Raw genomic sequence first — 13,795 nt, 5'->3', positions numbered from 1 at the left:
TATTAGGTGGCACCAGGGAAATTTTCTTTTGAAAAGAAACAGTTGAAATAGAAAAAAACGAAAAAGAAAATAAAGAAAAAAACCCGTGATCGATGTTTGCTTCATAGGTGGTTCTTGTCTTATTTGTTTACCAATGCCACTATCAGGTTGCCAATAGTTCTTTCCGTTTTTTATTTTATTTCTTTTTTTCCCTTCTTTTTCTCAATTAGAAACCCTAACTGTAGTACTTAATAGCCACTAATGCCACCATTTATGGATGCCTTTTGTGTCAATTATGACACCAAAGAAGATATTTCCTCCTTCTCGTTGACTTTTATGGTTCAAATCTCCCAATAGCGGATTCCAAAACTTCTAAAACAATGACCAAAGTTTCAAATTACTCTTTCTACAACGATTTTTTTAAAATTATTATCGATGGCACCTGGCACAATGATGGCACCTAAACACATATATATTTTTTAAAACATTTTAACAGATGCCACCTAATAGACTGATAGCACCCATTAAAAATATTTTTTTTTTACTATGAATGCCCGTATTTTTAATGGGTATTTTAAAAAGTACATATTAGTGCCACTTGACACAGTGACAGCACCCAAAAAAATTATAGTTCTTTAAAAAGTGTATGATTGACTAATAATGAGAGGAAGATACCGCCGGCATGTCAGGCGACACTTACATAATTTTTTACTGAAGTCATTTTCATAAATAATTAATACATTTGGGTTAATTGCATTAAAAAACCCATTTCATTGTCTTGAAATTATTTTAGATTCTGCCATAATATTTTCACCTTCAATTCTCAAATATCATCTTCAATTAATTATCTTACATTTCCAACAATGAACGTCCAATGATGTGATTTTGTATTCGTGATATTCATATTCTTATAGATGTTATTTCTTAAGATCAAATGTTATTTTTATTCTTACCATCCTCTTTTGATATGTTTTTCTTTAAATTTTGATCCTGGTCTCTAAATGTCAATCTTGCAATCTTTTTGTTGTTTTGGAAAAGAGAAACCTGTTTGCATATATGATTGCAAAAAGTAAAAATAAACATCAAACTTCATTGCTTGAATCTGATAGTTTGTGAGTGTGGGTGTTTATATATAGTTTATGTATATATAATGCCCGTGCTCATATATAACTTATGTATATATAATGACAGAGTTGATTTTCTGAACAGGATATCATTCCAAATATCCCTAGACATATGTGGTAATATACTTTGACACACCAGGGTACTGGTTTTCAATGCATAGATATGGTGATGTCAAGCACATACCCCTGTCCAGAACTCACATTTCTTCCATATGAAAACACGAAAAAGTCCTTACAGGATAGGAGGCGGCGAATTCCGAGATGTTATCGTTCCAACCCTTTTTGTAACTTCTCTTCCTAATGATAGAAGGAGTGTTCTTGAAGGTCATTGCAGATATCCTCAATATAGATTCTAGACTCCTACTGTTAGGAGAGAGGCTTCCAATGAGTTTGTTAGGTGGTGAAGCATGGCAAAATGAACTTTTAAAACGGATATCTCCATTTTCCACAACGGGAAATACAGTACTTATCGAACCTTCTCGCTGAGCTGGCTCGTTATGCAACGAGCAGTCACTTGAGTATGCTGTATTTGTTCTCCGGATTTTGCTTTCCGGGTTGAAAGCTAAGGAACTTGATGGAGAACCGACTGATGTTGAAGCAAGAAGAGCACAACCACCCTGAGAAACTATCCTGAATAAGGCTGGTTGAGGTTCATGTACCTTAGTGTGCTTATCATACCTTGTTACAGATCCAACGATTGAATCATCGATTGTACCCTTCTCATTGAAATGCACGGGCATCTGATCATACGACACTCCTGGAGACCTGTACTTTCCTACATTACCGGGGTCTGCTCCTAGTTTGATTTCTGGTGGACCAGCAATTCCAAGAACCAAATCCAAATTACATGTTTCAGCACTATAATCCACAGTAACATTCTGATTGACAAATTTTGTTTCATCAAGACCCTGTCTGAAGTCTTTGACCTTCATGCCTTTCGGCATAGTTTCCCGATCATGAAAATCAGAAGACCCTTTTTCGATGCCCTTGGCATATCGACGAGGCGAGTGCAAACCAAGCTTCTTCTTTAAGGTACAGTTCCAGTGATTCTTTATTGCATTATTGGTCCTGCAAATTGCCAAAATGATATGAGCAGAGGAAAAAATATTCAAACCTCCTGTATTATCCATGTCCAAAATTTCAACAATTAACGTGTCCGACACCTGTGTCCCGAGTCCAGTTAACATAGCATATGGCATTAACTGTCAACATATGTAGCAATTGTTTTCGGACTAATTTATTGAACGCATACCTTCCAGGTAGAAGCTCAGCTAATTTACTCCACTTATTCCCATAAATTTGGTGATAATATGTAAGAATGGCCTCCTCTTCTTCTCCCCATGAATCTTTTCTTATGGTTGGATCCAAATGATTGTACCACCTGAAATATACACTAGTTTTATCGCACAAACCCGAATCACATCACGACACACTAACTAGGCTCCTGGTTAGCCAAAAATAGGCCATTGCCATATCAGAATCTATAATGCACTGACCTTTCTCGGCATTGCTTGCCTATGCGACCTCCCACAAACTTCGCAATAACAGACCATCTCCGACAACCGAATTTTTTAACCAACCGAGTAATACAATCATCCTCCTGGAATTTCAAAAACAACAACAGCCCGAAGTCAAGTATCAATGGTACTAGTATCTCAAATACCACGAAAACGTACTCTTTTATATTCAAACCTCTTTTGTCCAAGGTCCTTTCGAGATTCCGGGATTCAAGACCTTTTGCCATCGATGCAAGCACAGGATATCTGTTCTTCCAGGGAGAAATTCAGCTGCAAATAGCAAACATTAACCACATTTCACAACTGCAAATCCGAATAATCCGTAAGGACGATGAAGACTAAGCGCAACCGCATAGTGGAAAGAAATTTCCGAAACTAGTAGATGCAATTAAACTAAAAGGAAAAGCCTTCATTCATTGGAAACTAAAAGCGAAAAGAGGTGAAAAATTTCAGTCCCACCTATTCCCTTCCAATTCCTTCCATTGCATTTTTTCACAGCTTCAATCAAAAGATTATCCTGTTCAACCCACAATAACATAAGCATACATACAAACATACATATCAGTCACAACAAGGGACTAACCTCTTCTTTAGTCCACCCTCCTTTCATGGACCAGAGAGTCGGACCGGTTACCCTTCTGGTATATAGCAACAAAAGCTTAGTTTTATCAAATTAATTAACAATGTTCAACACAGACAAGTTCATGGGACATTGTAATGATAAAAACATACCCTTGAAGAGAAGGTGATGTTGTAATAGTATCAAAACTGCTGCTTGAAAATGAAGAAGGTGAAGCAGATGATCTATCCTCTTCAATTAAATCTTCATAATAATACTCTTCTTTCTCCTTTTTTACTTCCACCATAGTTACAAATATGAGCTAAACCTGTAAAAAAAATAAATTAAAGCTCCATTTAATCAAAAGGTTTCACCATCATTTCTCTCAACACTTTGAACTTTTTTTCTGTTTGTTTCCAAAGAAAACAAAGTAAAAGAAATGTAACACTAAGATAAAAAATATTTCCCACATTTTCCTACGGTTTCTGGCAAGCCAAACAGAGCAATAAGAACATAAATTATACATAACAAAATCAAACTAAAGGAACCCAAAATTACCTTAAAGCAGAGGCTCTGAAATTTTGGGGTTTCGATTTTGTGTTTTTCTTTTTCGAGAAGATTGATAAAATGAAAGTGAAGTAGCGGGAAAACTAGAATAGAGTTATGTTTTATTGTGTGTTGTCTTGTCGGAGAAGCAAAAGGTCGGGGGAGAAGCTTACGTTGGAAGGTTTTCTAACGGCTAATTTAACGACGTTTTCAGTTTCTTTCAACGTTTTTAAACGGAAACCGTTTGCCGACCTTGAGGAGAAGCCCAATAACTTTAAGTGTAAATTATGTCTAAACTATTAGTAATTTTAGGTTTTAGTTATTCAACTTCGAAAAGTTATAAAATAGTCATTGAACTATTCAAAAGTTTTTATTTAAGTTACTGGATTGTTAATTTTTTTTTTAAAGTTTAGCTAGCGAGGTCTAAGTAGTGACTCGACGATCGATACAGTGGATTAATACCTATTGGCGATCAAAGAAGAAAGTTGTTTGGATTTTGGTTTGCAGATTTATGACATTCAAAGCTGGTTAATGGGAAAAAAAATTGAATTATAGAAAAGAACAAGAAAGACAGATTTTAATTGGTATGGACAATACGAATAGTGAAGTCCATATAGTAGCGATTTTAACAACCCCGAGACTTAAATGAAAACATTTAAATAGTTTAATGAACATTTTGTAACATTTGAAATTTAATGACCAAAACATAAATTTATTAATAATTTAGTGACACGAGTGTAGTTTATGCTAACTTTTATTAGATTATGACATACAAATGGAAAAAATGTATGTAACAAATTTAATAAACACGAAACTTTAGTTGAAATGATGAAAGTATTAATAATTATTGTATTTTGAGTATAAATCTCATAAAACGTATTTTTTAGATTTCATATTATTTGAAATGATAAAACGCCCCTCTTGAAATGTTTATTATTTTATAAAAGAAGAGCTTTTGATAATTACTTAATTAAGTTAGAATTCGGTTAAACAATAACACCAACTCAATAAACTCCTTAAATATCAAAAGCCCATTTTTTTTATTATATTATCATGTTTGTTTTACGATTCATGTTCAGAGTTTGTGGTTGCCATTTCAAACATGTCGTCTTTAACGTTTGAACATACATTTCATCTTGAGAGTACAATATATTTTATCGCTGTATCCAATATTTATAGGTAAAAAGCCTATTTAATGGCATACATTTTTCAAATAATTGTGGACTCTTTTTTTTTAAAGCTTAAATTAATTTATGATTTGGCCCAAGTCTTTCTTCAAGCCCTTTTTTATTTTAAGGCTTTCAATCTTCGCTGCTTTTGAGGTTGTTTTGGGCCCTTGCGGCAGTATACATACACTTAAATGTTATTTGGTATTTTGTTTAATTTGCAGAAAATACAAAAATAAAATAAAACATTATATAATTTTAAAAATAAAAAATGAAAATTTAGTATAAAAATCACCAAATTTATAAAAATTACAAATTACGGCGGGTTTGTCTCACAAAATGATTTATAAAAAATATTTTTTACATTTTCTTGTGTTTGTTTGTGGAAAATAATTTGGTTAACAAAAATAAGTCTATTTTCATAGAAATTGACTTACCATTTTAAGAAGCATAAGTTATTTTCGGAAAAAAATTCATTTATAAGTAATTTTATTTTTATGTAAAAATTAATTTAATCAAGCCTAATATTATCATAATAATAATTTTTATTTTAATATTTTAAAATTTTTATAAATATTAAAATATTAATATCAAATATTATAATTTCCAATATTATTAAAGATATATACTTAATTACATATTTAATAATATAATAAATGATTATTATTTTAATATTAAAGATTTTAACAAAATTTTTAACAATAATAATTTTATAAATTAAGTAATATTCACTCTCTATGTAATATATGTAATTTAAATTAAGTTTTAATTAGGTATTGTTTATTATTAAGTTTTATATGATATTAATTATTATAAAATATTATTTCATTAGAAAATAAATTTTATTGTCAAAATAAAATATTACTATAATATTTTGTAACAAATATATCGATTTTGTGTTTGTTTTATTATGAATAACTTTTAAAAAATGATTTAAACAATATCAAATAATAGAAAATATTTTATACAGAATCATCTAAACACTAAAAATATAATTTTCTTTTCAAAAAATCAATCTATTTTTTTAAATTATTTTTCGAAAATTATTTTCAATCAAACAAATGTAGTCTTAATCTTTAATATGCTTCCAAAGTGATGGGGTTTTAACCGACACCATGCCATCGACACCCTAAAGAACCAAGAACTCACCATGCTTTATTAGTGTTTTAATACTGCATTAGTGGATGTATCGTTTTTTTTTTATTGGGACTTGGTTTTATTGGTTTATTATTAGAATGGTGCACATCGAGTAGAATAGCTGTAATTGGTGTGAAACCGACTACATTGGTTATAGGTGTTCACTCTAAAACCCACATCCAGAGCATAATCCATTTGTCGAGCACTCTTTTGAACTCGTTGTCTTTTTAGGTAATTTTAGGCATTTGGGCTCTCTACAATGTCAAAAAACAAAATCCCAAGTGAGGGTATACAAAACGTGTTAAGGGATTCTCTGGCACCAAATGAATGACACTTCAAATACTTTTGTGGAAGAATTTGAAATACCTCATTAAGCATAAACAACTTTCTTTTTAAAAATGGTTAAAATATGTCACAGGTCATTGTACTCTTCACAAATTTAGAATTTAGTCCCTATACTTTTTTTTTCAAAAATTTATTCTCTTTACTTTTCAACATTTAAAAATTTAATTGTTAACACTATTAAATTTTTTGTTAAATTGGTTGGTGTGACATTCAACTAAAAAATGATGTTGTGATGAACTTGAACTTAACAAAATAATTTTAACAATGTTAACAGTTGGACTAGAATTTTAGAATCTAAAATGTAAAGGGACTAAATCCTAAAAATAAAAATACATAGACAAAATTGTAAATTCTGAAAAGTACATGAACTTATGACATATTTTAACAACAAAACTATAGTGTAAAAGTTATTCCAAAATCACATGTTTGTAGGATTTTTAAATGCCATGATTTTAAGAGAATTTAATCACATTCTATTAATATAAAATTTGGTACCTGAACTTGACTTTTTATATCCAATTTGGTATTAGAACTAGAACTTTTTCCTAATTTGGTATATGAATTTGATATTTTTTTCTTAATTTGACACTTAATATTTTTTTAGGTCTAATTTGATACTTGAACTTTACTCTCTCTCTCTCTCTCTCTCTCTCTCTCTCTCTCTCTCTCTCTCCTCCTCTCTCTCTCTCTCTCTCTCTCTCTCTCTCTCTCTCTCCCTCTCTCTCTCTCTCTCTCTCCTCTCCCTCTCCTCTCCCTCTCTCTCTCTCTCTCTCTCTCTCTCTCTCTCTCTCTCTCTCTCTCTCTCTCTCTCCCTCTCTCTCTCTCTCTAATCAAAGATTGATCAATATGTGGCAAATGACATTGTGTTTCTTTCCTGCAACTTAAATGTTAAATCACTTTTAGTTTAACTTTTTTTTCTATTTAATTAATTTAAAATAATAAATTTCTTTTATTTTGAGTTTTTAAAACTCTTGTTTTTTTAATATTAATTTGTTAATCATAGTTCAATGCATACACTTTTAACACAAATTTTCTCTAATACTGACGACATTTTTTGTAGTATAACATGAAAATTTTAACACCATAAGTAGAGGTGATCATGGGCCGGGCCGGGCCGGGTTCGGACAAAATTTTAAGCCCGAGACCGGCCCAAAATATGGGCCTAAAAATTAGTCCAAGCCTGGCCCGAAAGAAAATTGCTAAGCCCGAGCCCAACCTGGCCTGGCCATATTTAATTTTATAACACCAAAAAAGTATATATTTAATATATATTTGATTAAATAAAAAAAAATATATTTAATATATAATTTGGGCCGGGCCGAGCAAAAAAGTTTTACTTGAGGCCCGACCCATTTTCTAAACGGGCCTCTTTTTTACCCAAACCCATATTTCGGGTCTCTATTTTTACCCGAATCTTTCCATTTTTTGGGCGGGCCACCCAACCCATGATTATCTCTAACCGTAAGTGCTTTGGGTAATTTATATAATATTTAACAAGTTTGGATACCAAATTAAAACTAAAAAAATTAGGCATAAAATTAAGAAAAAAATGTCAAATTTCAGTACGGAATTAGACTAAAAAATTTTTAAATAGCAAAAATAAAATCAAAATTAATTGGAATCACATAATATATTTCATTTTTATTTATCACACAAACAAAATATGAAAAGAGCACATAAAATTCAGCACATCATTGTCAAAATTTTCGAAATTTCTTAATTAAATACATTGCGGTGCTGACTAAAATACTTGAGACCGCAATTAACGGGGACATTTCAAATTCCACAAACTTTACAATTTCACCCCAAAATGTCGTCTTCCACTTCTACACATTAATTCCTTTTTCCTTTAAATAAAATAACAAATTTTAAAAGCATAATAAAGACTTTTTTTTTGATAAAAATATTACGAAGAGACTCTGTATTATGGATCAAATTGTATTTTGTTCATTTTACTCAAAAAAACGAGTAAATTATTTTAAAGACATATTAGTCATTTTTATTAAAAATTCAATCTATTTATATTGTCAAAATTTGGCGTCGTGACATGTCACATTTACATCATGCTAACAATAGAAATGGATAAAATTTTTAACGGAATCACTTATTTACTCTTTAATTTAACTAATTTACCTATTTATTGAATAAAAAATACAATTTTCCATCAAATTCGTTAATTCTGACATCTAAAAGACCCATATGGCCATATTCTAATTTTCACATCACATGATAACCGACAAAGAATAGTCTATGATAGGGAACACTCCTATCCTTTTCCTTTAAAACATATCCCACAACTTGAATATAAAATAATGAATTTTTTATATAAATTAAAATTTTGAATACAAATATATTAATTTTTAAGTAATTATTATATGAACATTTTAAAGTAATTTTTAAATCACCCCAAAATGAATGGAAAAATTAATGTTTTTGAACTTTATTGACGTGGCGTGCATGTGGATTACCTCATGGATGACACGTTAGCTTTTAATTAATTTTAAAGTTTTTAAAAATTAAAAATTTAAAATCATTAAAGTTATTAAAAAAAGTATAATTTTTTTAACATTTTTAAATTTTAAAAAATTAATTAAATGTTGACATGTCATCCACGTGGCAACCTATGTGTATGCCACGTCCCAAAATTAACAAACATTAACTTTTTCATCTATTTTAGGATTATTTGAAAAAGAATATAAGTTTAAGGGTTAAAAGAGACGAAAAATTAGAGGACAAAAAAAATCATTACACCTTTCTTTTCTTTTCTTTTTAACGTGAAGAGTCTTTGATTTTTAAAAATCTTGTTGCATATCGGAAAAGAAAAAGACTATATTAGGTCCATTTACAATATCGGTAAAAAACCATTTAAAATTGATTCAATAACTATTATTGGTGGAGTTTTAAAGAATTTGTATATAAATCTTATTGGGATCGATAATTGGATGTGTGGTTTTTAATTATTTTTTAATTATGAAAAGAATATGAAAAATAAAAAATCACCATCATAATATTAGTTAAAATGTATATTAATATTTTCTGAACTGAATATAATCGATTAATTAATTCTTTGATTAGTGGCAGGTAAAACCCTAACAATAATACGACTAACACAGCACGAACCCAAGCCACACATGAGGTAATAAATACTCTGACCATCAAGCCAAGGTTCTCACTCACCTATAATTCAAAGATTTAAGTGGAAAATAATAAAATTTTTGTAATAAAACTTTGAAAACTTATGTGTAGAAAATTTATTTGTATTACTTCAGTTTCTAGATTTTGTGAGTAACAAGAAAGTGTCAACACATGTATGTATATATTTTCAACACAACTGTATTAGGTTTTTTTTCTTAATAAGCTCATTATTTTTCAATAAAATCTAGAAAAAAAATTCAATGTTAATTAATAAAGTAACACTATACCAATGCTAAGCTATATAATTTCTCGGAATGGCCTAACAATGCATAAATTAATGCTACTCTTGACTTGACTTGAGGTGAAGCCAAATGTCTTAACATCATCATCTTGATAAAAATTCTAGCACGCAATTGCACCCGTAAATCATACAAAGCACTGCCATGGCCGCCCCCCCTGGCTCCATCCCTCTATATAAACCCTTCGCTCATTGCAACTCCAAAGCACCATCAAACCCATATTACTACGACATATACAATTTAGCCAACTCTTGTGTATTTCATCCACGATGAATCCCTTCAAAACCTTGCCAACCCTTTCTTTCCTCTTCTTAACCCTTTTCAGCTTAGCCCATGCAGCCACATTTGATATAAGAAACAACTGCCCTTACACCGTTTGGGCTGCCGCATCTCCGGGTGGTGGCAAGAGACTTGACCAAGGTCAAGCATGGCAAATCACTGCAGCCTCTGGAACCACACAAGCCCGAATTTGGGCTCGAACCAAATGCAATTTCGATGCCTCCGGGAAAGGCTCATGCGAGACAGGCGACTGCGGTGGAGTCCTCGAATGCAAGGGATACGGTAAAGCTCCCAACACACTAGCCGAATACGCAATCGACCAATTTGAGCACCAAGACTTCATTGACATCTCCAACATCGATGGCTTTAATGTTCCTATGGAGTTTAGCTCCAACTCCCGAGGGTGCACTAGGGTTATCAAGTGTACGGCCGACATTGTCGGACAATGCCCGAACCAGTTGAAGGTTCCCGGAGGTTGTAACGGGCCTTGCCCAGTGTTCAAAACTGAAGAACATTGCTGTAATTCTGGGAACTGTCAACCTACCGACTTCTCGAGGTTTTTCAAGGAGAGGTGCCCCGATGCTTATAGTTACCCAAAGGATGACCCAACAAGCTTGTTTACATGCCCCACAGGGACTAATTACAAGGTTATTTTCTGCCCATGAAAAGTATTTGGGATGGTTTTAAGTCCTTTCTATACACAAATTAGTAGGTTTATATCAATAAATGGAATAAACTCGAATGCTATTTGAGCACATTTCTTGATGTGCATATGTTCTGATTTGTAATAATAGTGTTTGTCATGAATGAAAATTTGGAGTCTCTATGGGTTTCGTTTTGTGTTCATCATCGCCATGCTTCTGTAATCATACAACTTTGTTGTTAGAATCGAACAAGATAGGTTGATCAAATTAGGAATCGATTAATATATCGACTCTATTTTTGAGTGAGCTATTTGGAACTAATTGAACCAAATTAAAAAATTAATGGAATCAATGGCTAAACCGTTTTTCTCTATTTTTTATTTTTTATAATTTATTTAATTAAAACCAAATGACTTGTATCATAATCATTTTTATTTTACTTTATCAATATAGAAGAGATAAGATAATTTTGGAAATGGCACTGTTTGGAAGATCAACCATAAACCCCAAATATGAATCATATAACAGACATGAAGTATACCAAAAAGATATATAAGGATGAGGCCAACAAGTGTTGGGTGCAGTAGTAAATTACATTACATTTCTAAGGAGAGCATGCAAGTCGAAACCTTAAAAGATGATATTGTCGGAAGAGAGAATTACAAACCTAAAACATGGACAGTAAAATGGGCATAGAGCATAAATATATTGCATAATAACTTATTTGTCCCCCCAGTTTTATAAAAAAATTCATTTTAACCCTCGATTTAAAAGTTCATCTTTTTTTAGTCTTTAAACTTGCGTTGTAATTTGTCAAATCACCCCAAAATGGATAGAAAAATTAACGTCTGTTAACTTTGCTGACGTGACATACACATGGTTGTCACATCAGTAATTAATTAATTTTTTAAAAAGTTATTAAAAGGTATAAACATTATAAAATTATAAATATAAGATGTCATGTTTATTTAAAAAAATTGACTATTCAACCAAACAATCTATTTGTAACAATTAAGTCCTAGGTATATTTGGGCTTTCTTTTTATGATGATAAAATATACATTATCCAATATATAATTGGACAGTTTTGCAATTAAGCCCTTAAATTTAGCCCATTTCTATTCAGGTCTGATAATTTTTCCCTGAAAATAAATATTTTCTTCTTTTCAAAACCTAAACACAATTGTGAAGTTGTTCACCAATTCCTACTTAATATAATATCCATCATGCAACCTAATATTTGATTTTTAAATTAATTAATATATAAAAGAAAATAAATTTATATTGATATCTTTGGAATGTAACCAATACTTATACCAACACCATTTCAAAGAATCTTCTACTCATTGGGCTCTTTTTTTCTTTTTTTAATTATTCACGAAATAAAAGAGAAAATCATATATACGAACATTTTTTTAAAATGATTACACGAATCAACTGAACATCTACCATACATGCATGCATGCTAGTAATGTTTCAAAGTGAAACTAATGCAGCTTTGGCATGATGTCAAGTACCAAGTACTGTGATATGTCTCTTCTGTGAAATTTTTGTATGAAAACTGCTTGTTTTGGACACTTCAATCTGTCAAGTCCTATTTCTACACTCACATACATACAAACATATTATATATGTATATGTGTATATATTATGTTTGATTTTATTATTGGGTATATTTCCCTTATTTGAAATTCATAGATTTTGTAGTCCATTGACTCATCATTTTCATATCTAAATTTGTAGGTAAAAGTACTATGAAGGTTTTTGTATTAAGTAGAAGTGTTATGCACGCAAAGTATTTAGATCAATTTTTTAAGTTCGGGCTTGATCCATCTAAAAAAATGAATTTACTTTTTTGTCCAAGCCCAACCCAATTTAAGAAAGATAAACCGGTCTCGATCTGACCCGCCCATATTTAATATTTTAGATTAGTTTTTATTTAAAATATATTTTTTAAATACAATACACTAATTGTACTAAAAAGGGCTAAAATAAAAATACATAAAAAAATATTTATATTAAAAATACTACCATAAATATAATAAATATTTTATTTTATTAAAAAACCCAAATAAATGTAATAAATATTTTATTGTATTAAATATAATTTTAAAATTTTATATTTTGGGTTGGATTATTTAATTGAATAAGTTTTATTTTAGGTTTTCAATAATGGATTTAATTATTGTTGGGTTGCTGATTTAATTACAAATATAAATATAAACATATATAATTATTATTTAACACATATAATTTATATAAATTTTTTTATACCATAATATATTTGGGCTAGGCTCAGGTCAAGAAAATCTTGTCTAATGCCTGACCCATATAGAAAATAAGCCTTAAATTTTATCCAAACTCATTTTTCGGGCATCGCATTTTGTCCAAACTCTCCTATTTTTCAAATGGCTCCACTCATGAATAGGTCTAGTGTTAAGAGTCAATTTGCATTTTACTCTATTTACTCAAAAAAATGAACAAGTTAGTCCATGTACATTACATCAAAAAGTAAATTAGTCTTTTCTATTAAAAATTTCATTTATGCATACTGTTAAAAATTAACGTGGCTGACAAAATAATCAAATAGTGACATGTCACGTATATGTCATGTTGGCGTACATGGGCTAGCTTTAAATAGTAAAAATGGATAATATTTTTAACCGATGAACTAATTTACTTTTTAATTTAATAGGAGAAACAAATATAATCTTATAAGTCCACCATACCTTTAGGTAATGTTAAAGTTTTTGGTGTTACTGCTTTGCTTGCTAACCTAATTCTTGTATATAATAGGAAAATTGTATTATTACACTTAAATAATTATGGAAGTAACATCAAATAAAATGTGGGTTTTGAGTTTTTACCCTTTTAAGCCATAAACAAAGAAGATGCATATATTATTAGCAACTAAAACATTGTTTTCATTCTCTTTTTATTTTATTTTTAAATTTGTAATAAAATAATAAATCTAAAAATCATAAGTTATAACCATTGAATTATTAAAACTTTTAGCATCAAAAATAAAAATAATAATTTAAACACTCATAATATATAAATCAATCA

At 30.3% G+C, this 13,795-nt stretch overlaps 2 protein-coding genes across 2 annotated transcripts; one reads left to right on the top strand and one right to left on the bottom strand.

The window, feature by feature from the left end:
• Positions 1-1,049: 1,049 nt before the first annotated feature.
• LOC105789137 (uncharacterized) lies at positions 1,050-3,864 on the bottom strand. Its single transcript, XM_012616384.2, has 8 exons — positions 3,738-3,864; positions 3,353-3,507; positions 3,204-3,258; positions 3,080-3,137; positions 2,796-2,890; positions 2,600-2,703; positions 2,356-2,484; positions 1,050-2,171 (listed from the first exon to the last, which is right to left on the bottom strand). The coding sequence occupies exons 2-8, from the start codon at positions 3,484-3,486 to the stop codon at positions 1,301-1,303; spliced, it is 1,446 nt and encodes a 481-aa protein (XP_012471838.1). The 5' UTR covers positions 3,487-3,507; positions 3,738-3,864; the 3' UTR covers positions 1,050-1,300.
• Positions 3,865-9,997: 6,133 nt separating this feature from the next.
• Positions 9,998-10,932, top strand: LOC105789136 (thaumatin-like protein). Its single transcript, XM_012616383.2, has one exon. The coding sequence runs from the start codon at positions 10,077-10,079 to the stop codon at positions 10,749-10,751; it is 675 nt and encodes a 224-aa protein (XP_012471837.1). The 5' UTR covers positions 9,998-10,076; the 3' UTR covers positions 10,752-10,932.
• Positions 10,933-13,795: the final 2,863 nt, after the last annotated feature.

The sequence above is a fragment of the Gossypium raimondii genome, chromosome 2, assembly GCF_025698545.1.
Source record: "Gossypium raimondii isolate GPD5lz chromosome 2, ASM2569854v1, whole genome shotgun sequence".
NCBI classification, from domain to species: domain Eukaryota; kingdom Viridiplantae; phylum Streptophyta; class Magnoliopsida; order Malvales; family Malvaceae; genus Gossypium; species Gossypium raimondii.
Note: the sequence above shows the minus strand (reverse complement) of the source record. Positions and strands in the feature narration are given on the sequence as shown.